The 23,315-nt window shown below is 37.2% G+C and overlaps 2 protein-coding genes across 4 annotated transcripts; one reads left to right on the forward strand and one right to left on the reverse strand.

Annotated features, from left to right (window-relative positions):
* The first annotated feature begins 1,237 nt into the window (after nucleotides 1-1,237).
* LOC120015694 (probable histone-arginine methyltransferase 1.3) lies at nucleotides 1,238-8,964 on the forward strand. Of its 2 annotated transcripts, none has more exons than XM_038868224.1 (15): nucleotides 1,238-1,713; nucleotides 2,300-2,362; nucleotides 2,742-2,853; nucleotides 3,638-3,781; nucleotides 3,948-4,051; nucleotides 4,169-4,267; nucleotides 4,360-4,429; nucleotides 4,769-4,865; nucleotides 5,666-5,720; nucleotides 6,010-6,093; nucleotides 7,115-7,192; nucleotides 7,661-7,764; nucleotides 7,931-8,103; nucleotides 8,191-8,342; nucleotides 8,647-8,964. In XM_038868224.1, the coding sequence occupies exons 1-15, from the start codon at nucleotides 1,507-1,509 to the stop codon at nucleotides 8,725-8,727; spliced, it is 1,623 nt and encodes a 540-aa protein (XP_038724152.1). In that variant the 5' UTR covers nucleotides 1,238-1,506; the 3' UTR covers nucleotides 8,728-8,964. The 2 variants fall into 2 exon arrangements, with proteins under 2 accessions (XP_038724152.1, XP_038724153.1); XM_038868225.1 differs by having other exon boundaries at nucleotides 1,241-1,713; nucleotides 2,754-2,853.
* Nucleotides 8,965-9,563: 599 nt separating this feature from the next.
* On the reverse strand, nucleotides 9,564-23,297 carry LOC120015458 (isoleucine--tRNA ligase, chloroplastic/mitochondrial). 2 transcript variants are annotated; one of them, XM_038867897.1, is made up of 23 exons: nucleotides 23,083-23,236; nucleotides 22,444-22,502; nucleotides 21,576-21,768; nucleotides 21,258-21,412; nucleotides 21,087-21,188; nucleotides 20,026-20,095; nucleotides 19,518-19,630; nucleotides 19,169-19,237; nucleotides 18,673-18,780; nucleotides 18,093-18,243; nucleotides 17,341-17,572; nucleotides 16,870-17,156; nucleotides 16,632-16,768; nucleotides 16,407-16,554; nucleotides 15,957-16,088; nucleotides 14,768-14,896; nucleotides 13,532-13,659; nucleotides 13,267-13,431; nucleotides 12,886-13,011; nucleotides 12,346-12,419; nucleotides 11,718-11,967; nucleotides 11,083-11,262; nucleotides 9,564-10,193 (listed from the first exon to the last, which is right to left on the reverse strand). In XM_038867897.1, the coding sequence occupies exons 3-23, from the start codon at nucleotides 21,598-21,600 to the stop codon at nucleotides 9,951-9,953; spliced, it is 3,024 nt and encodes a 1,007-aa protein (XP_038723825.1). In that variant the 5' UTR covers nucleotides 21,601-21,768; nucleotides 22,444-22,502; nucleotides 23,083-23,236; the 3' UTR covers nucleotides 9,564-9,950. The 2 variants fall into 2 exon arrangements, with proteins under 2 accessions (XP_038723825.1, XP_038723824.1); XM_038867896.1 differs by lacking the exon at nucleotides 22,444-22,502 and having other exon boundaries at nucleotides 23,083-23,297.
* Between the last annotated feature and the right edge of the window lie 18 nt (nucleotides 23,298-23,315).

Consider the following 23,315-nt stretch of genomic DNA (forward strand, 5'->3'; position numbering starts at 1 on the left):
ACATTTGATACAGCAAGAGGATCAGACAATCAGTAATTGGTGTTTTTGTGGTATACTGGTATTGGGATTGGTTTGTACTGTATCTTTCCTATGACAAACTCCTTGTGCTTTATCTTCCCACCAATGTTTCCTGTAGAGAAATGAGAAGATGGTACAGAAAATGAAGAGAACCATCTTGTATGGTAGATGTGAAATGAAGCTCAATGATAAGGGGCCCAACAACACGATGAATCGATGATATATTCTGGATTAATTCCAGAAACTCACCTTTTAATGGAACCACAACATACCAAAATGTGTGAATAGTTTCTTGAATGTGTATTTTGGTGAATACTCGGTGTGAATTTGAAGGATTTGTAACTCTTGGCTGTTATATACGGATTTGGAAGCTCCGCAATTTCCTACATTCTACCGTCTACAATTCACATGCAAATGGTGGATAAAAAATCAAGTTGTAAACATGAAAAAACAATGTGGTGTGATGTAATATACCTCATAAATTATTAGATTTAAATTATAGATTTTATAATTTTAAAATAATTGCGGAGCGTGATGTAATATAGCTCATAAATTATTAGATTTAAATTATAGATTTTATAATTTTAAAATAATTACGGAGCGTCATATCCACTACTTAATCCTTCTTCAATGTTATCAAAGTATAGTCAAAAGAGTTTCTAAATATTAGATTAAAAAAAAAGAGTTTCTAATTATTGGCTAAAAAAGGCATTTTGAGTCCTTTTTGTCATCAAATCCCTTTGTATGAGACTGAGAGAGAAATGATGGGAAAACCAAAACTTATGATCAATCAATGCACTACACCATAGCACTTTCATTAGTGCACATAATAATAATTAATAAACACCTCTCCATTAACAAACGACACAACACACACCATGAAGAAAGAAAGCAATGCGAATATATCCACCATCACTCACTACAAGCAACCCCACCATATTACCCTTTTGGGACCCACAATCCGAACAAATTAACGTCTCCAGATTCCTTTATTCAAAATCACACCTCCGTTAAACACCGCTCATCGCCACCACCACACCGAACATCCAGTGCAAGTGTGATGCACCCAAACCCTCATCAGCAAACACGGCTCAGTGCCATTTCGAGAAAGCGGAGTGGACCCTTTTGGGACCCACAATGGGAACAGATCAACGTCCCAGATTCCTTTATACAAAATCACAGCTCCATTGACACCGCTCATCACCACCACCACACCGAACATCAGTGTAAGTGTGATGCACCCAAACCCTCATCAGCAAGCACGCTCAGTGTCATTTCGAGAAAGCGTAATGGCAATACTGTCTGTAGTGAACCTCTAAAACCCGGGAAAATTACTATAAAACCTTCGTCCCCGTTTTGTGCTTTCTTTCTTTGGCGGCTCTCTCATTTTTTTTTGCGTTTTTCGCTGGAACCCTAAAATTTCCATCGGGGTGTGAAGAGTCGTGGATATCTATTAGATTGCGGTGTTTGAGCGTGGAGGAGACGGCAATGGAGGCCTCGGTAGGACAAAAGCTGGAGCAAGAGTTCACTTTGGCCTCAGTCTCCGACATCGCTTCTTCTTCTTCGGCTTCCGTGGTGTCTCCATCTGCACCGGTGATTGCTAGGTTTAGCTCCGATTCTGGAGTCTCGCAGCTACGGTTTGGTTCAGATTCTGAGGCCATTGATGCCGTGAATGTCAATCTTAGAACTGCAAAGGTTAGTATTCAACTATTCGTATTAGTTTTCTTAATTTTCTTTTACTTCGAATATACTGTTGGTATTGAGGTGCCGAGTGAGTAGAGTATTTATCGATAGAAATGGTGTGGTTAACTGCTTTTGTTTAGAAACCATAACTTGCCTGAAAAACGCTGTTTTCTTTGATTTCACTTCGAAATAATCTGGTTCGCTTTCCGCATTTTCTTAGATCTGCCCACTTAGTTGTTTTTAGCTTATTTTTCTCTTGATAAAGGAAATTGATTAGAGCAGTTATAGTTTCATGTTATTTTTTTTCTCCCTATTTTCCCCTGTTGTTTGGTTGCCGAGAAACTGGAGGAAAATAACAGGCTGTTTTCTTTGGCATCGTGTTTCTTACTGACCTTTTTTTCGCCCTAAAGAGTTTGAATGATTTTTTTGCTCTCTTGGTTAGTCACAGTAAGTGAAAGGACACATTTCTATTTTGTCGTTTTCATTTACTCAATTGTTGATAATTTCATTGGTGAAATTTGCGAACATCACTTGCTTGAATGTACATGATTATTATAATCTTTTTCTTAATTTTTTATTCTTTTCAAATGTTGTTCAGCTCTTCAAGTTAGGCTCGATTCAATCAGTTTGCATAGCTGAAGGTTCTGAGATAACTAAAGAGGTACAAAGGATATGTTAATTTGATATCTTCTTTTTTTGCCTAATATATTACATGAGAACTGTGTGATAACTTGTTAGGGCTTTTAGCTCTACAGAATGATTAATTACACTTCTCAATTTGTTGTGGGTATCAAGAATGCATAAAATGGTAGATCCTTTTTCCAGTTATTATGGATATTTCCATGCTCTCTTATCTCACTGAGACAACAGTATTGGGAGCTTGGAGTTCCCAACATGAAGGTTTTTATGCAATTTACTAATATTTGCACTTGCTGCATTTCATTTTAATGTATGTCTGCAGTGCATATGCTGCTTTACATTATATGTATGTTTTGCTGCCTATCATGAATTTTTCCAGTCTCACCCATCATAATTCATAGCTTTTGGACCAGGAATCATATTCAAGGGGATTCAATATATGCTTTAGAAATATAGAGGAAAGCATGGCGTTCCATGCTGCTTTTGAGCAATGGAAGACTGAACCTGTACAAGGTGCTGATTTTTAACTTTCTTAAGAATTACTGCAGTATCATTTATTTTGAAGTCAGAGATTGAACATACTTCTTTTCCTCAAGCCACAGTTCCTTTTTTTATTTTCCTCTTTTCTTTTAAAAAATATTCTCAGATAATTGATGACTCAGTTGAATGTTTATAATTGAATACCTAGAGGGCTTTGCTACTTCCATGTGTATATTAGATTTGAGAACCCTGAGGGATATGTTCCTTCCATGTGTATATTACACCTTGTTGGTGTAGTGAGAGTTACACACTTACACGTTTAGCTGAGTGAATAACCTCTAGCAGTTAATAATTTTTAAGAGCTCACATTAATAATACTGCTTGACATCCAGAAATCTGTATAACATTTTATTCGCTATGGGAGTCTCTTCCCTCTGCAAAGATCTAAGTTACTCTCTTTTTGTTACTGTGACAGCTGAAGGATGCTATTGAAGGTAATAAGGAGTAAATGTCTCCTTCGGTTGGACTGTATCACATTTACCTCATTTAGTTAACAGGTGAATGTTTTGAAATCTGATGCGAAAAGGTAATCAAACAAACCAAATTGAGCAAACCATGAGCACAAGAGTCGATACCTAGATTCTTGTGTCAAATCCCGTTCTTGTGGTGGAATGTAATGTCTTCCTTGGGGATGCTAATGTGTATATATTTTCTATGTTTATGTGGAGCTTATTTATCTGTCTCCATGAAGTGGCATTGTACATTTTGTCATTTTTTGGTTCAATGACCCTAAGACTTTTCTTGTTTTTCCTTTCAGAAATGCGCTTGCCAAATGGAGCACTTTCCACTTCCAAAAGCAAGTTTGATGATAAAATTGAGTCATCTTCTGCGAAGATGTATTTCCATTATTATGGACAGCTGCTGCACCAGCAGAATATGTTACAGGATTATGTGAGGACAGGTTAAATTGCTGTGCCATCTTCTCTGTGTAAATCTTTTTGAAATCTTTTGAGATACCTGATTAAGTTTTGCATTCATCTTCTTTTACTCCATGCTCTCTGAAGTGCAAAATGCAAATTAGGATGAAATAGCATGAATATATGATATCACCTTCTTCTTTTTTCCAGGAACCTATTATGCTGCAGTGATTGAGAATCGTGCAGATTTTGCGGGGCGTGTAGTGGTTGATGTTGGTGCCGGCAGTGGAATTTTGTCTTTGTTTGCTGCCCAGGTATAAGGGCCTTCTGATAGATTCGGGACATATAATCGGTCCCCGAATTTACCGTCTACGTGAGTTTCCATGCCGCATATGGCAGACTGACCTTTTCATCTGTATACCTGTCTCCAGGCTGGCGCCAAGCATGTATATGCTGTGGAAGCATCAGAAATGACAGAATATGCCCGGAAACTTATCGAAGGGAACCCATCACTGGGTCAACGAATTACGGTGAGACTTTGTCAGTTTATTTATGCAAATCTTATTGTCGGTTTATCATCTCAATTTTTCCTGGCATTACGTGTTACGCCACCTAAATGTAGGTGATCAAAGGCAAGGTTGAGGAAGTTCAATTGCCAGAGAAAGCAGATATTATGATCTCTGAACCAATGGGTAAATAAATTTATACATCATGGTTGCTTTTGCCTTGCATGATGGAGATATTACTTGGCATTCAACTTGCACATTGTTCACCTTTTGCTATATTGATTGAACTTTGTAAAGAAAGGTCCAACAATCTTGGCCATTTAAAAACATATTGTTTATGTTTCCTTTCGGGTCTTTTTAATGCTCTTTTTGTCTCTGTGTGTGTGTGTCTTTTTGGTTTTCTTTTCTTTTTTTTAGTTGGTGGTGGTGGGAGATGTAATGGACAGAGCATATTACTCCTTAGGTTCTGCTAAAGCAGGTCCATGTCAATATCATTTGACCCTTTCATATTGGTGTTTCTCTTAGGCACCCTGCTAGTCAATGAAAGAATGCTGGAGTCCTATGTAATTGCAAGAGATCGGTTTCTTGTCCCAAATGGAAAAATGTTTCCTACGATAGGAAGGTAAATGTCATTCTTAAACTGCACTTGTGCCCCTTGATGTTCCTATGCAATTTTTAAAAGACTCACTCAAATTAATTTTAATCGTGATTTATACAATAACCTACATGTTGCAATTGCAGTTTGCACCCCACATTGCTATTGTGATGATATCCATCCCACTTGCTTGATTTATGTCATGTTGTTTCTGGAGATTTATACTTTAGCTCCCGCTGTGGTCCCATTTTGCACTGTGGTCCTCTTGGCTTTTTTATTTCAATTGATTTTGGCTTCGCCTCGCATATGGATAGGAAGAGGGCAATTATGCCTCAATAGTGGGAACTCTATATTTTGGTCACTCTTTCGATTGCACTTATGGCCTCATGTATTATGACTCTTGTTGACGTTGACAGTTCGATTAACATATGCTCAGAATTTTTTTTTATGTTTCGTACATATATTTAAAGGAATCAATATTTGCGAATTCGAAAAGTCTGCCAAGGTCACATGTGCATGAATGCGGCTTGGTACAATCCTAAAGTTCATTGGCTAGAAGTGCGACGTGTGACATTTTTTAAATGCACTACTTCAAGGACCAGCTTCCTGGTTCAAATTATAGTTGAATTCTTCTACGTGTGTATGACATAACACGTGGATTGTTCAGTTTCCAGGTTATCATATGCATATGTAATTGATTTAGGTAGAGTAAGGTTCTTATGTTGGGTTTTTTTTTCCTTTTCTGTTTGTGCTTCGAAATCCATGTACAAAATTTGTTGCATGTGTTACTTTTAGTTAAATCCTTTTTAATTGTTGATTTTTTGTAGGATACATATGGCACCTTTCAGTGATGAATATTTGTTTGTTGAAATTGCGAATAAGGTATGTTTTTATGTCAGGCTGTCAGCTATGGTGGACTATTTTTACAACTTTATTGGAATTTTTTGTCCTTTAACAATGTGGAAGGAAATGGAATGATTGAAAAAATGTTGTTTACCAACCTGGTAAATCTTTACTCTGACATGCATAATGTTGCTACTGTTAGCAAGTTTTTCTTGTATTGTGCCTTTCCATCAGTAGCATTGTGTAGATTATCTGCCTTTTAAGATTTTCTGCTTGCCATTATTTTATTTTGAACTTCCACAGTTGACTAATTATGATATGTTGTCAGGCCCTCTTTTGGCAGCAAGAGAACTATTATGGAGTTGATTTGACACCCCTACATGGACAAGCATTCCAGGGATACTTTTCTCAGGTCTGCTTTACTCACATTTCTCATAATCTTGAAATTGAGTTTTCATTTTGCTTGATTTTAAAGAGGCAAGACTGGCTTCAATACAAATATGAATATGCTAGTGGACTGCTGATGTTATAGTGAGCTGGGTTTGTGTTTCACAAGCCACCATTTTTTGATGAAAATTTGAGCACGTAAAAGCTAAAATCTGGGCTTCTTGTTTTTCTCTCTTTTAATTAATTTTAAGGAGAAAAATACGATATGCTATTATTTAAATTCAAGTCATGTTGAAATGTTTTACTGTCTGTTGAAATCTTTCTAAGGAAGCATCTTCTCAAATATTGTTGGGCTATTCTCATATGTAAGATTAAGAGTATTGTTGGAATATTTATAAATGATATGAAATGCCCCAACCTAACAAGTTAACCCATTTTCTTCCTCTAGCTCAAATATTTGATGAAACGAGGAATTCTGGAGAGTGGAGACTACAGACATCCCCATAATTTTATAAACCATATTGATTTACATGCCTACTTCCTACTCAGATTGAAAACCGTTAAATCTGTAGAAATACCTTCCTAAGGCTTTGAAGGTTCATGTTGGGTTAAACTGGAACTTAGAAGTAGTAAAGCATAGTAGGGAACAGGTGCAATTGGATCTACAGGAGTAATATGTGTTCAAACTTTGTCTTTTCATACCCATTTTACTGATCTGGATGCTTAATGGGGCCCTGCAGCCTCACTCCCCCATTGCGTAGAGGCTGTTTCCACATGCTTGAGTTAACTTTCCTCCCTTGTTGATTAGAGAGTGTACATCCTTTGCTTCTGCTTTCTGTAAAGCCAGAGGGTTACAATTTAAGTGCTATACCTGGCCAGTCTCAAAACCTTTGTAACTGTGAACTTTAGTAGGTCAAGTAGTATACCCAAGTATTGACTTAATGCATTACGCTTGCAACACTTCTTTTGTTGTTGATTTCCTAGTCTTATGCTTAGTGTTCCTTCTTTTGATCGTTTGATTTTTTTTGCTTTTCTTGTAATTGCAGCCTGTTGTAGATGCCTTTGATCCACGATTATTGGTTGCACCTGCAATGCACCATGTTATAGATTTCACTCAAGTTAAGGTATGAGTTCTCCTCACAGGATTATGCTTCTGCTAGTTAAGCTGTAAATGTCTTCATAGCTTGCAAATTACCCTTATTAAATGAAAATAAATTTGGTTAATTCCATGTCTGGTTCTCTCTTCAACCTTATAGTTGACCTTACAAGGTAAATCTCTTTGTTGAGAAGTTTATCTTTCTCTTACTGTTTTCTATACATTCTGTTCTCTGTTGATGGTGTACTATCATCCATGTTTGCCTTCATTTTGTGTCTATCATTCTTTGTTGCATTCGAAAACTATTTTTTAGTCTCCGTAGTATGTGAGGCACTGAGAAAAATGATGTTTTTTTTTATGCTATTAAAATCTGACTGCATTTTTTTAAAGAATTATTCATAGAAACTGAATGTGTCATTGTTGCGATTACTGCCTCTTTTTATAATTTTCCTTGTTGATCTAACTGGAGGAAGTTCTTCATAATTCCCTATTGCAGGAAGAAGATTTGTTTGAGATTGATATTCCACTAAAATTTGTAGCCTCTGTTGGCACCAGAGTGCACGGATTAGCATGTTGGTTTGATGTATTATTTAACGGAAGGTAGATAATTGACCTTTATTAATAAAGATGGTTATTTAGGATGCATACTTCGCATCTTGTTACCTTGCTTGATAAATATGGTTATTTATGATGCGTACTTCTCGTCTCATCACTTGCTTGGTTATGGTTTTGTCTGATTAGTTGCTTCCACTCCGTTCATTTGCAGTACTGTACAGCGATGGCTTACAACTGCCCCTGGTGCGCCTACTACGCACTGGTACCAACTACGTTGCGTCCTGTCTCAACCGCTATATGTTATGGCAGGACAAGAAATTACTGGCCACCTCCATATGATTGCACACAGCGCTCAAAGTTACACCATATATTTGACGTTATCAAGTTAGTACAAATTTTCTTTCAGTTTTTTTTTTTTTTTTTGCTAACCTGTCTGCTTATTCTCTAACAATTTATGATTAAACTTAATAGCTAAAATGTGGGGTCCTGGTGCCGAACAAGGAGGGGTGTTTCAGTCATCAGCATGCAAAGTTGATCTTAAAGAACCATATTATAGAATGTCTCAACCACAACCGTATCCGCTGGTGCAAGATCAGCAACCACATCAGCTAATACAGCCACAGGTAATCAATAATCTAGTTATCAGTTTTTCTCCACGTCTTTAAAAAATTTATAGGGAACTTGGAATAGAAACTAGATAGAAACTCTGTCTAGGGTTACTGAATCTTAATAATCTTGCATTTAAATTCTCTGCTTCCATTATCGTTCAAGATTATGTTCAGCGAGTTTTCAACTCTAATGCATATATAAATATAAATTCATACAATCCTGCAACTTGTTGGAAATAATGTGCTCAATTTTAGGACCACCTATTACTGAGTCATATTCCTTTGTTCTTCTTCTAACCTTAAATTATACTCGTCACAGGACATAAATATTCAATCTGATATTCTCCAATCCGAGGACTTAGAAGACCGTGAATTACTTCGGCAACAAACACTCAGTTGAGGTGCTCATCGCCGATATGTTCAACCACGGGAGGCGTTTGAATTTACAGCTGTAAAAGGGAAATTCTTTGAGGTGAGCACAAAGCATCTTGTAACCTAAAAGTACTTGCCCTGTGAGGGGCTTCGGCATTGGTTCTGGCTATTTATTTGTATAATAGATTGAGATTATGCAACCCTAAATTTAGATCTTCCTATTCAATCATGAGCTTCTAATAATATCATCTGCTTGTCGATCAAACCTATATATGGTTCAATAGTAGGAAGGACCTAAAACTAGTAGCTTCCTTGAATTGACTTCGCTACTTAGAAATGGAGTCTAGGTTACGCGTGTCAAATAGTTAAGAGTTTTCATTTTGGGCTTGGACATTGGTTTCATTTAGGGCTAATAAATGATAATGGGCCGTCTGACTAGTAGGCCGACCTAAAACTAGTTGCTTCCTTGAATTGACTTCGCTACCTAGAAATGTATTCTAGGTTACGCGTGTCAAATAGTTAGAGTTTTCATTTTGGGCTTGGGCTTGGGCTTGAACATTTGCTCCATTTAGGGCTGCTGACAATGGGCCATCTGCCTAAAAGGCCTGGCATGCCCGTTTGAAGCATGGACTTGGGGAACGTGTTTTCCATAGGCCAGATTTGGGTTATAATTTAGGCCCATTTTTAGTCCGGGCTTGAATTTATCTCATTAGAGCTTAGCTTAAGCCCTGCCCGGCCCAATTGCTTTGTTCATGCTCCTTCCACGGGCATGATAGGGCGTCGCCAGCTCCTTTTTCCACTGACAAAAATACCAGAAAAGTTAAAGCTTTATATGGTGGTACGTCCACCCACGAGCTATAAAAGTGGGAAACCCTGCGAAGGTCTTATACAATACAAAACTTTCAAATGCAACTGTGGTCTTAAAACTTCCAAAGCCCCTCCTTAATATTATACTTGAGCCACTAATTGAAGCAATAAGAATGGTGATTCGAATCCCTCCACTCTATTTCAAAAAAAACAAAGCCCCTAAATAATATTAATCAATTTCACAATTAATTTTGCAAAAATAATAGACAGAAGAATTTATTAGAAAATATTTATTGGCATGGCAATTTGGTAATCTTGCTAGAAGAATATACCGTCTGTCTCCAAAAATAGGCCTGATGAGCAATAAACCAGTAAAGTTGTTGCACCACAAAGTCAAGAAACTGACTCCGCCTGGCTTGGGCAATCCTTGCAGTTGTGCGCGTCTCAACTGACTGCTGCTACAACCGGAGCTGGTTGAGCAGCAACGACATCATAGCAGCGTCCACATAATGTGGGGTGCTCTGAGAAAGAACCAACTTTAGTTGAGTACTGCCAACATCTTTCACATTTCAAGCCCTCTGCATGGGATACACCAATCCAAACTTTGTGCTTCCCTTGAATTAGAAACTCCCCAGAGTGTAGAACATTTTGAATTATCTCATTCTCTCCATGTGGAAGTACCTCCACCTGTATACAGCCATATCTAAATTACGGGCGAAAACCATTTTGGTGCTTGGAGCAATTAGATATTTAAACCAAAACCAAAAATGTGTGATAATAATGATATCCACCTACATCAGCTTATTATCCACTCCAAATGAACACTACATTTTAAAAGAAAGCAGAGCGCGAGAAACACTAGCCAAATCCAAGGCCTTTAATTTTCTTTAAGGTGAAAGATATGGGAGCAATTAATTCTCCAGGAAGAAAATGGAAACCTAGTAATGTACAACATACATCAACTTTTCTTTTAAAAGGATTGACTATGAAAGTGCACTCAGTCACAATCAACTGTGAGAATGAATAGCTAGTGCAACATCACAGCACAAAAGAAACTAAAATCAATTCAAGTGATTGTAAGTGCGGTCAATTCATAAAATAAAATTAAAAAAAAGAGTTTATGCTAGCATAACAGAAATGACCATTAGAACTGACATTCAGTGTAACTTGTAGAATTTTTAATGGCTATGGGTTTGAATCTAAGGGAAATTTTAGAAAATGTTTGCTACCCTGAGATTTTCTTGTCTTTCCTAAATGAGAAGGAGAAAAAAAAAGGGTCAAAGGAAACTAGCATTGCCCCTAAAACTGTCCCAGCTTCAGCAGCTGGGCAATCAATTTCAACAACCAAAGAAAAATGACAAGGGTGCATTTATTAAAAAGTACCTAGCTCAAAATGTATCTGATAAAACCAGGTAGTCTAAAATGTCAATACGGTTATGACTTTTGGTTGCCAGCTGAAAATATGTTTCAAAAACCATCGCTGACGTGTCCTTAGACTCTACAAAGAAAAGGCTTAATAGTGAATTGAGCCACTCGTTTATAAGCAAGGATAACGTAACACAATAGCTCAACATACCTGAGATGTGATGAATATGTTGTGCAATCTATCGGCATCATTGTCTGCAGCACCCATTTTACATAACCTAGAAGCCATGCTGGTGTCAGAGGTACGTAGATAGACTTTTGCCTCTAAACTGGAACCAATTGACTTCCCAATACGAGCAATCTCCAGAACTTTGTTAACCTCAGTTCTCAACTGGAGATATTTGTTCAATCAGAAGCAAGTAAAATATTTCCATCAGCTTTCAGTTTTTATCTTTTGATGAACATTGACAACTTTTAAATTTAATCGCATTTATTTTTAGAAAGATAGGATGTGATTATCACAACGCATCAATATTTGCTTAATCTACTCACAAGCACCCAGAAACTTCACCTTTTAAGAAAAGGATCAAAGTAATGTCTAAACAGGATTGGAAAAACAGGGAATATAATTTAGAAGTGCAAAGCCCTGGGAAAATACATGCAAAGCTGGACATATATAATTTCGTCAAAAGATTAAGTAAAACCAATTTCAGGAAGGAAAAAAAAACACAGCTATGCACGGTAAATATATAAAGATCAAGTTGGAATGAAGTCCAAAGAACATAGACTCAGGCAAGATAACTCGTCATGCTAATTTGTCACAAGTTAGGTGAAGGCAGAGATTACCTCAAGAATTTTTCCCCAGAATTCAACTTCTTCAAGAGGAAAAGCAAGCCGTTCTTCATTCAAGACGGGCCACTTGGATTCAAAAACAAACTTGGCAGTCAAACCATCTTCATCAGTATACTCAAAGGGAAGGTTTTGCCATACATCCTCAGCCAAATGGGGTAGTATAGGTGCCATTACCCTTGTGATGGAAACAAGATGTTCAACAAGAACTGTTTGACAACTTCTCCTTGTAAAGCTCGTCATGCCCCTGAAAATTACAAAGTTAGATAAAGTGAAGGCACATTGTGATGACTGAACAGACAAGGCTTACATTTTCTGAAAAAGTAGTAATTCCATGTAGAGGTTTAAGTAAGATGTGTCATTCACAATAATTTTCTGGCCATAAATACTAGCCACTATAACATATAGGCCAAAGGCAGTATAAAAAGGTGGGTAAGATGAGTCATGCAAAGTCGCAATTATAGTTTGTAGATGATAACTTTTCCAAGTCAATTTATTTAACACAAATTTCGTCCCTAGATTGCAGTGAAGCAGGGTTCATCTTTAAAAGCTAATGCAACCTAAAATATGATCAGAAAAAGAACAATAAAGGAGCTGATATGGAAGGATAGAAGGAAGGGATTACCCAACATAAAGTCGATCTTTGGCAACATCAATATAGAAATTTGATAGATCAACAATAACAAAACGTTGTATGATCTGGAATAAATGGAAAAAAAAATCTATATGAGATACCACAAAGTAGAAATAATCTTGCCTAAGCTAAATCAAGGGGATGCAAGCGTAAATGATGATTTTAACAAGGTAACAAACAATAAGAGAATGAAGCTTTAATGATTTCCAGCAGAGTATCTCCATGCCTCCAAAGTCGACCTGCTGCCTATAGTACATCTCTTTTATTGTTTTATTCCTAGTAACAGAGCTTGTCACTGGAAATTGTTCTTCCTTCTTCCATTTGCACACAAGTTTTACTAGTCTTCATGAAAACTGACATACAACTCTTTTTCTCCTTACCTTTCCTTTTCCAAACTAACATTCTACTGGTAAAAAGTTTGAGGGCAAGGGTGCGAAAATAAGGTCTACTCTACTTCGATGACCTCATTTAGGGTGAAGACAAAATATCTCTGTAACCATTTGAATTCAATAGATTATTTGAAATATTTACCTGGAATATTTTGAAAAACTGATAGTTTTCATAACTCTCTCTAATGTTCCTTACAACATTTTCAAGCTGAAACAGGGCATGCTGATCAATGGCAGGAAGATTGTTAAACGGAACAGCATAGTCAACCTGTCAATAGGAAGCACAATGGAAGAGGGAAAAAAGACATTAGTGAACTGAGATTGTTCATATTACTATTAATAGTGTAATAATGCCATGCGATATGAAACAGCAGCAAAATATTTTCAATGGAAAGCTGGATATAGCAAAGAAAATAAAAGTGTAACATTCAAGACCAACTTGACAAAACAGTTAACAAGAAGTGGATCCAAAGAAAAAGAAACTGGCGTGATTTTTGCAACTCAAATTTTACATGGAACATACTTTCCAATCATGCAGATTTCCTAGAAGATATCTCAAAGTTCCTCGAAGCTTCCTATACATGTCAGACATTTGTCGAAGGACTTGAGGACCGATCATAACATCGCCCGTGTAGTCTACACTAGAAACCCAAAGTCGGAGGACATCAGCTCCATACCCAGGTTCTTCCTGTTGATAAGATGACAAGCATTGATCAATTACACGGTTATTTGCACATATGAATGCATGTATGAAGCTTTTAGTATAGTAACATCCATCCATGACTAACCTTTGAGTTTCCCACCCCTTCAATCACAGTACGTGGATCGACAACATTGCCCAAAGATTTACTCATCTTAGAACCCTTTTCATCCAATACAAATCCATGTGTTACAACACTGGAATATGGAGCCTTTCCTGTAAAGAAAAGGAAGTGGTCAAGTGAAATAGTGTTATATTGTTGTTAAGGCCATAGATTTTTTTATACATAAAGTTCACATTGAAGGACTCGAAAATGATTATAAAGAAAGTGTCCTGTAAAAAAAAGCTAACAACCACTTCAGAAATCGAAAAATCAAAATTTCAATACAGAGCATCTCTACTCTCGCCTCTCATCAAATAGAAGAGCTCTAAAACAACACTGCATATAGAGAGGTACACAAAAACATAGGAGAACATCAGTAGAAACATGAAAATTAGAAGGGAGTGAAACCTAAAATCTAGTTCATCAAGGAATTGTCAAAATGAATGTAAGAATCTAGCTTTCTTAGAATAACAAACTCTACTATGACTGTGACAGGACACTCCATGCATTCGAAGACCCAACAGTCCTTCTCTCCATCAACCCGAGGGGGAAAAATGGAATGCCGACGGTATAGCCTTAACAAAGTTCCCACTCCCAGCACACCTCCGTCAGACATGAGCTATGTAGCACGGACACGGACACGGACACGGACACGCGACACGACACGACACGGACACGCGGACACGTGATTTTTCCAAAAAGTAGGATACGGACACGTTGGGGACACGTTGATTAATTTTTTTTTATATTTTTTATATATATACATATATTTCATTTCAATCAATATGGTCCAAAACAACAATACATTAAAACATAATATAATTCAATTAAGATAGTTCAAAAAATCAAATATCTTATAACAAATTAAAAAATAATTCAGTAAATTAAAAATAAAAGACAAAAACGTGTCCCCAACGTGTCCTCAACGTGTCGAAAACGTGTCCAATATTAAAAAAAAAATAAAATCGGATACTCAGATTCACGTGTCCCTGACGTATTTTGAGCGTGTCGGGACGTGTCCGTGTCCGACACGTGTCGGACACCGACACTCTGACCAAAACAGAGTGTCCGTGCTACATAGGACATGAGTACATGACCAACCAATACTTTGCAGAAACGAAGGGTTGTGCGAAAGAAACATTCCAATTAAATATTTCAATGAAAAAAAAAAAACTTTTGTAATGGATAAATAATATTCCAATTAATCCATATGACCCTTACCATTTGTAGCAATACTTGTTAGCAAGGAGCTTTGGAACCACCCACGGTGCTGATCTGTACCTTCAAGATACAAGTCTGCTGGATAACTAAGGCCGTTTCTTTTCCCCAACACAGCAGCCCATGAAGAGCCTGAAACAGGATGTAAATAACTAAGAACATTTAAGGAGTGTTTATAAGGAAGCAAGCCAGAAGAAAAAATCGTATCTTACATTCCTTTATCCAGTTTTTCAATAGCACGGAAAGAGAGGGATAGGAGAGTCTTCAAGGGAGAAGAAACTTCTTTTGATAACATTAAAATAAAAGGCTTTTCACCTTTTTCACTAAGTTCAATAGCAGCAGTAGCATAAATGAAAATATCAGGTTTTTGATTGTAATAAAATCAATCTCTAGTAGTAGCCTAGAAGAGTGTAATTTATTTGAATTGGTTGCTACACCTTGGTGCCATTTAATTCACTTCAACCTTCTATTGCTTCTCCAGAAAGGAAAAAAAAAACCAAACATTTAAATTGTCATTTCTAGGGTGCACGCTGTGTGTTGTCATTATTAGAAACATAATAATTGCACTAAAAAGAGAGAATCCGGGTACATGTACAGTTACATGTCTGATAAAATGATGGACCATTTTCATACAAGTTCAGAATTTTGAAATGATAAGCAACTCATGGGAAGCTAAGAGGTTAACTTGTAATTATGTGATGAAATAGCAGTGTTATCAAAGGTTCACTAGGCTGCCTAAGTCAATCTATCCATTAACAATTTTCTTTTTAATGGTATTTTTTTTCTCAATTACTAGCTTATAGCACTAGCTGCAGCAAGAGAATTTCCCATATTCAGTAGTTGTACATACTACGGTTTAACCACAAAAATCAGTCCAAACAGTTCATCTGTTATAACTTATAACTGGGAAAACAGCCAAGTAATAGCTGCCTTTGCAATTAAACGTAATTATTTGTCATTGAAACTGCTTGAATTGGAAGCCCACTCTTTTTACCAGACAACCTTTTTCGTGGACCATATGAAACAGATAAAAATGCGAATAAAAGTAAACACCACAAAATTCATGTATAAAAAAGATGTAATAAACAAAAGATTTAAAAAAAAAAAACTGTTAGCAATTGGCAGTAAAAGATGTTGTGAACGAGAGTGTTCAATGCAAACTGATTGTACTTCAGTGTCATCAGCATCATACCAGAGTCAAACCAGACATCCATTGTGTCCATTCCCTTTTCGTACTCTGATGCTATGTCACGATACTTTTCAGGCAGAAGGTCCTCCAATGCCATGTACCACCATGCATCACTACCCTTCTGGGCTATTATAGCTGCCGAAATAATTGATCAGAAACATAAAATCCAATTTCATGACGAATCAATTTAATAGCTCAAACCTAATTTTGAGGTAATAGGAAATTATGCATGCTGTGACGAAAGGAAGGGAAAAACCCCCTTAAAAAACACAGCTAACAAAAGTAAAGCAAAAAAAAAACTGAAGAAACAATATTTATAACAGACACATAGATATCATTATCTGACGCTTTTCAGAACAACTGGAAATTAAAGTCCTTCAACTACATCAGGCACTTATACAACTTGGCAAAAAAGAAAAGGAGAAAAAAATGCTGCTTTCAGAAGGCTCATACCCTTGATATGATCAATAGTCTCCTTGTTCATGAGAGGCTCCCTGGACTTCACATGATAAAACACTGGAATAGGGACACCCCATGTCCTTTGTCTCGATATGCACCAGTCAGAGCGGCTAGAAGTCATTGCATAAATTCTGTTCTCTGCCTGAACAATGTTTATGAATATGTCACTAAACCAATAATACCGAAGGCATAAAGAAAACAGCAGCTAAACACCAATACCTGAGGCGGAATCCATTTTACATGGCCAATTGCATCAATAGCAGCCTGGCGAAATCCTTCCACTGATGCAAACCATTGCTCAGTTGCCCTAAATATGGTTGGCTTCTTTGTTCGCCAATCATATGGATACTTGTGCGCTGCATTGAGAGATTGATAAATTAAGAGACTGGCATAGCTAATTTGCACCAAGTAACAGCTTTTAATGAGGTTAGGTCTTGAAGAAAACATTAGAACTTACAATATGATTCTTCCATGATAATGGCCAAATTCTCGTCCAAGTATTTTGCAACAGCTATATTACCATCCCCAAGCACGTCAAGTCCACTAAATTGTCCAGCTTCTTCGGTAAACTTTCCGTCATCATCAACTGGGGAAAGTATAGGCAGCCCATATTTAAGGCCAGTCACATAATCCTCCTGGCCATGACCTGGAGCTGTATGCACCAATCCAGTTCCGGATTCTGTGGTGATATAATCTCCTCCGATGACAACTGGGCATTCCTTGCCATCTATGGGATGAACATACCTGCAACAACAATTTAGAATCATGATTTAGTTAAAACGCATTCATGAACATGACATTGACAATTGATTTTATATGACAAATTTGATTAGCTAAAATGACAAAGTACAAGTTCAGTGAAGCCTGTTCAGTTGCATGTGATATGCTCATGCAGTTTTCAGTGTGCCTGTTGCGGTTTATTCCTCACCTGCAGTTTTCAAGATCTGAACCTGACAGTATTGTCTTGACAACAAGCTTTACACCCCATTTTGCTTCTAATGTTGGTACAAGATCAGCTGCTACAATAAGAAAAGGCTTCTTCACTTCATTCAATACCTTTCCAAATCTTCGTTTATTATTTCCAGCAGATATAGAATCAGCTTCCATGGACGAATGCACTTCAACTACAGCATATGGAAGCTTGGCATTCACTGCAACAGCTGAACAAAGAAACCCCAAAGAAATTGGGAATCAGGGATTTTATGTCAAGGCAGAGAAGCGAAGATGCTCATAAGACTCCAGCGATAAATAAGATGGAGGCGATGAAGTTTTTGTTACAAAGGAAAAGAATATACTTCTTTTATCCCAAGGTACATGATCACAAAGACAATTGAGTATCTCAATATCAAAACTAAGGATAAACAGCTGGCAGATAGGAAAGTTTTCCCAAGAGCGCTGCAACAACATTATGGTATAGAAATACGCGCACACACATACCACGATGACTTTAAAACCATGAGGACATATATTTATTGCACTCCAACTCATAAACGTAATTCAATAGCACTTTATCATAATAAATTCTCAGATTTGAAGAACAATCCTTGTCAGTTCATCACAAGATAAAGTTATTTTTAATAAGTTTTCAGCAGCAAGGATTTGGGTTTAGCATAGATAAATTGAAACATATTGTTATGGTTTATCACTTTATCTGTACTTTTTGCAAGTGTATAACCCTACCAGCATTTGCAGGAACAGTCCAGGGAGTTGTGGTCCATATGGCCAAGCACAAATCTGGAAAGAATTCCTTCAATACGTTTCCTGAAGTTGGAGGTGCACTCACTAATCTGAAAATGGCATATATGCTTCTTGAAACATGCCCCTCAGGATACTACAAATGGAAGATGTCACCATGTCAGTTCACAAATGGGAAAAGTATCAAATCTGAAAAAAGTTCAAGCAACCAACATAAATATAAGGTTCAATGGATTTATCACAAGATCATTAAAGTGTTTATACTTTATATGATAGAAATTTTGAATCATTAACCCAACTCATCAAAGCTGTGTGCCCAGGGGAAAAACAAAATGGCAAAACATAGTATCAGCATTTCATTTCAAAGTGTTAACTCAAAGATTGAATACATGGAGAAAAAGTGGAAGGCTCTAAATGTACTTGTGAACCCTAAAATATTTAACTATGAAAATGAGAAGCTCGTAGATATAATGAAACTTAATCCATAATTATTTTAAAGTCTATGAATCTTGCGTTGCAGTATGATAAGAAAGAGGGAGAGGGAAGGGCTGGTTACAGAACTCACCTCCAATTCAGCTTCTGCCAGAGCAGTGCGGGATGACGGACTCCAGTGAACCGGTTTCCTACCTCTAAAGATGTATCCTTGAAAAGCCATCTGGCCAAACACTTCAATCTAGCACAAAATATGATGCAAGAAATTAATTGCTTATAGCAGACCATACAAACATGTCTCAAAATGAAAAGATAGAGATTTTATGTCCTTTGACTCGAAATACGAGTGCCTTCCACAATTATTTTAAGATATCTTGTCAAGGCATGAGTCAGTATAATTCACTTAACATAGACATAGCATTGGTCGCTACTTGTAAAGGTACAGACTCATCTTTTTAAGGCCTGTCATAGCATACAGGTATAAATTCAAGATTTTCAAGTCATAAGGCTAGCTACAGAGTAGCTTTACCAACACCAGTACGAAGCACCGAAAATACTGCAAGGTGTACCAATCAACATGACTTTACACACCTAAAAGGCTCTTGCCAAGTAGAGGTGTGGCGCATTACCTGGGCTGCTTCGTATTCTGGGTCTAGAGTTAGGTAAGGATTATCCCACTCTGCCCATATTCCATAACGCTGCAAAAACAAAGCTCCAATGTTTTAGAAGTGACTACCAGTGTCCACACATATGAACAAAGAATCACAATTTATCATAAAAAATAAATATATCAACTCTATCATTGTATCGTATAGGGAGGGGGAGGGGGGGGGGTGGGGTGGGGATTCTAGCCGGCATTAAAGGTGATGACTAACAGCAGATACTACTCCCAGTCACCGCATTCCCACAATCCATTCCTCACGCAACCCCACTCCCCCGAACCAGGAAAAACATAAATCAAGGAGCAGATAATAAAACCTTAAATGAAGCCATCTGAGTTTTCACAGTTTGTTTGGCAAATTGGGCTGCCTTTTTTCTCAACTTCAATGGTGTGAGATCCTTTCTGGCATTTTCATCCAGTGACTGCAAAACTGAGATAACTCAAAATTACAGTCAAATTATTTCAATTGTGCATCTTCAACTTTGTGAATAAGAGTTGTGGGTCATTAAGATACCAAGTGCTTGTGGCAAATTTCACCATAAGAATGAAATACCAAGTGCTTTATTTTTAGAATGGAGTGACTTTGAACTTTTACACAGCTTTTACCAACTTGGCTTATCACAACCAAACTCATATAGCTTTCTGGTTGCATGAAAAGGGTTTGAGTCCCCTCTCAAGATAATAATAATAATAATGACTTGTCAAAAAAACTTGTTGGTTAGATGCACTCCAAGAGATTGCATCAAGAGGAAGACTGATGAAATGTCATGTTAATAGTACAGCAGCAGATAAATACTAAAAATAAAGAAAGGGAATTATACTTGCCTTTCAACTCAATAGGCAGGCCATGACAATCCCAACCAGGCACATAACAAACTTTATAGTTTTGCAGTAGCTGCCCAAGGAAAAATAACAAAGATAAAAGAAAGGTAGGCTGTTAGTGAAATATTGGATGCATAAATGCCTTAGAATTTTATTGTTTCGTCACTCGAATGGCAGTACAGAAAAGCATAAGATAAACAACCACCAATGTAGGGGCAGTAAGAAATAATGTATAAAACTATAAATCTGCAACTTCTCTTTTTCTTGAACTTGTATTTTCAAAGTAACACTTTCCAGCAAGCAATTTGTAAATTCCTACAACTCGCTTGGGGTTTTTTTTTTCTTGTCAAACTTTTAGTTTGCGCTAAAATTAGTCTGCAAAAATTTATGATCGGGAGGATTTTACTATGAAGCTCCATTACAAAGTTTTCATAGAATAACACAACCAAACTGCATTATAAGACTTAACAACAACGTTGCTTGCAAAGAGAAAATGCCAAGTAAATGTGACGGATCAACCAAATTTGAAAATGGATGGAGAATACTAAAGCAATCATTTATAAATGAAATAGTGCACCCGGGCATCTAATTCATTTCAAAGAGCTGAGAATTGGAAGCACCCAAAAGGTTTAATTATTTTAAGAGATTCCAATAGTTCTTGGGTTTAGATGCTCTTTTTCTTTTCCAGTTGTTAGATTCCTTACCATGGAGAGACTCTTCATGGTCGTCGGGAATGAGAATTTGGGTGTGACAATTGCTGGGGCAAAAAAAAAAAACCTCTGGGACAACCCAGGCCTCCTCTTACATGTTCACTTCTTGTGCTCAACCAAAGTGTTTTGTCAAAAGGTTGAAATACCAGAGCATTTTCGGTCTTAAAACTAAACTGGGTGGTTTAAAAAATTTAATACATCCATCGACAGATCAACATAGCACTCAGCTGATGGATGTCCATACATGTAGACAAACTATACATTGGGTCAAATACTAATGGCCCAGAATCACATATACTACAAATGGTTTCATTTTCAAGACAAAAATCAGTATTAAAGCAAGGGCAAGAATACCTTGTAACGGTTAATTATATCCTTCAATATCTTATTAAGAGCATGACCCATATGTAGATCACCATTGGCATAGGGAGGGCCGTCGTGGAGAACAAAATTCCCCTGAAAATAACAAGGTGAGCTAATAACCTCACAGTAGAGTGGAGTAATAAGGATAGCTATGAAACATACCCCATCATTTCTATCAGCAATTCTCTTGAACACCTGGCTTTCATCCCATATTTTCTGAATTTCAGGCTCCCTAACCGAAGCATTTGCCCTCATACCAAATGTCGTCTTCGGCAAATTAACTGTGTGCTTGTACTTTCCTCCTCCTTCCTTTTCGCCTGAACAATTTTCAAGTGGTTCAGACAATTTAAACTTCAAAAGACTTGCAGGAAGAAAGAAGTATTGTCAGAAGGATTTTCCGTTGTGCAACTAGATAACAACATAGGTACTGTGGAAATTAGTAAACTCAATTGTTCTGACAAAAAACACAGTGTAACACACCTTCTGCAGCTTTCTTTGCCGCCATAACAGGTCCTCGAGACCGTCGTTTAGAAGACGGGAAAGATTCGTCACTGGGATATGTGGAATAGTGTGTAAAATTTAAAATAGAGAAGGCAGAAGAGCTGCCACCGAAATAAATTAATCTCAGAGAAGTAGAATTCCTAAAAGATGGACATGTTCTTCGTGACAAAACCTGAATCACATTCAAAAGAGTCTATAAGTTCCAGTTCATCCCTCCCTATTTGCACACAAAAAAAGATCTTATATGAGAGTCTGATACCCATATAACATGAAAAAGAACAAGCAATTAAGTTGAACTGCAAATGGTGAACATTCTTAAGAGAATTGACATTGCTTCATCAATGGATTCCTCAAGTTACCATGAAGGACAGCCAGCTTCGAGAATTTTAGAAAAATTATACCATTGGTGATTTCCATCAGATCAAGGATTTGACAGAAACCAAAAGACCAAAATAAGTCCCCAGTAAAAAATTATTACACAAATTAGTTTCGGAAGTAGTTCTTATTACCTTCGGCATGAGAAACAAAGGTAAAGGCATTTGAATCCAAACCAGTGGATTGTTAGCAGTTGACTCATTGCAAAGAGAGTTTATTTTACTATGCTGAAAGCCTAAAACAAATACCATAAATAAATAGGCAAAAAAAAAAGCATTGAACATAGCTCAATGGCAATTTATCAACTACTTGGTGGGCAACAAACAAAAAGCAACCAATCGCGGCATCGCCAGTCAAAGTGATGTAGTTTGAGACTACTGATGCAGAATTTTGTGTTTAGGATTGAGCAGCCGTCACACTAATTTTAGAATAGTTTGCCCTGAATATCTCAGGTAGGGTTGGATAATCTTACCTTCCCCTATCAGCCTCTCACGGAGCTTGTAAAAGAATCTGCCCTATTGCAAATTATTGCTGTAAAATTTCAGAATACTCGTTACTAGGGCAAACAAGCCTTTAAATAGATGTTAGAATGAAAACCTAGTAGTATTAGAAAACCTAGAAGCACATATGCTTCCTTATTTAATAAACGAAAGAACAGGCAATCCTTTTCTAAAAGGATTCCGGACCTGCAATTTATAGGAAATTCTACTCTAACAAGTAACAAGGGCTTGACCTGCAATAAATACTGCAATTTAAAGGAAATTCTACTCTAATAAGGATTCCTAACCCTGCATCACAAAGCCACGCAGCTAGCAAGAAAACTTGCTTAACCTAACGCAACTCAGGCCTGAAAGAACACTGGCGACACCAATTCAAACATGTAGCGAATCAATAACACACGATTTCAGATAAAACTCGATACATTATTATCTTAAAAAATTCAAAGCCAAACACGGAGAGTATTTGAAAACCACAATCCTCGAATAAGAAAAAACACAAACGAGAAGCCCCAAGTATTCCAATCAACTGAATGGCATGGATATGCGGACTCGGAGAAGCGCAGAGAAGTACCAAGTAAAAGCATATTAAGAAGGATGTCGAGAGAGCGTACCCTATAGGAGGAAGGTTGCATGACGGCCATGGTGACCTCTCTGGAGCCGAACACGGTTGGATTGGTGGCCAAGGTTTTGAAGAAAGACATGCTTTCATTTGTTTTGAGAACAGAACAAAGGCTGTTTGGCGGATAAACGAAGCAAAGCCACACAGCCTCTGCGTTGTTTCTTTTAACTTACAAGGGTTTTCACTAAAGTCATCCGGAGGCCATTCTCCATTTCTCCCGGTTTA

The sequence above is a fragment of the Tripterygium wilfordii genome, chromosome 14 (genome assembly GCF_013401445.1).
Source record: "Tripterygium wilfordii isolate XIE 37 chromosome 14, ASM1340144v1, whole genome shotgun sequence".
NCBI classification, from domain to species: Eukaryota; Viridiplantae; Streptophyta; class Magnoliopsida; order Celastrales; family Celastraceae; genus Tripterygium; species Tripterygium wilfordii.

Coding starts and splice junctions, on each gene's coding strand:
- LOC120015458 (XM_038867896.1), bottom strand. CDS start 23,172: ATGTCTTTCTTCAAAACCTTGGCCACCAATCCAACCGTGTTCGGCTCC. Junction 21,769..23,082: donor TGCAACCTTCCTCCTATAGG/GTACGCTCTCTC, acceptor AATGTGATTCAG/GTTTTGTCACGAAGAACATG. Junction 13,432..13,531: donor AAGGGGTGGGAAACTCAAAG/GTTAGTCATGGA, acceptor TCTTATCAACAG/GAAGAACCTGGGTATGGAGC.
- LOC120015694 (XM_038868224.1), top strand. CDS start 1,507: ATGGAGGCCTCGGTAGGACAAAAGCTGGAGCAAGAGTTCACTTTGGCC. Junction 4,052..4,168: donor TGTCTTTGTTTGCTGCCCAG/GTATAAGGGCCT, acceptor ACCTGTCTCCAG/GCTGGCGCCAAGCATGTATA. Junction 7,193..7,660: donor TAGATTTCACTCAAGTTAAG/GTATGAGTTCTC, acceptor TCCCTATTGCAG/GAAGAAGATTTGTTTGAGAT.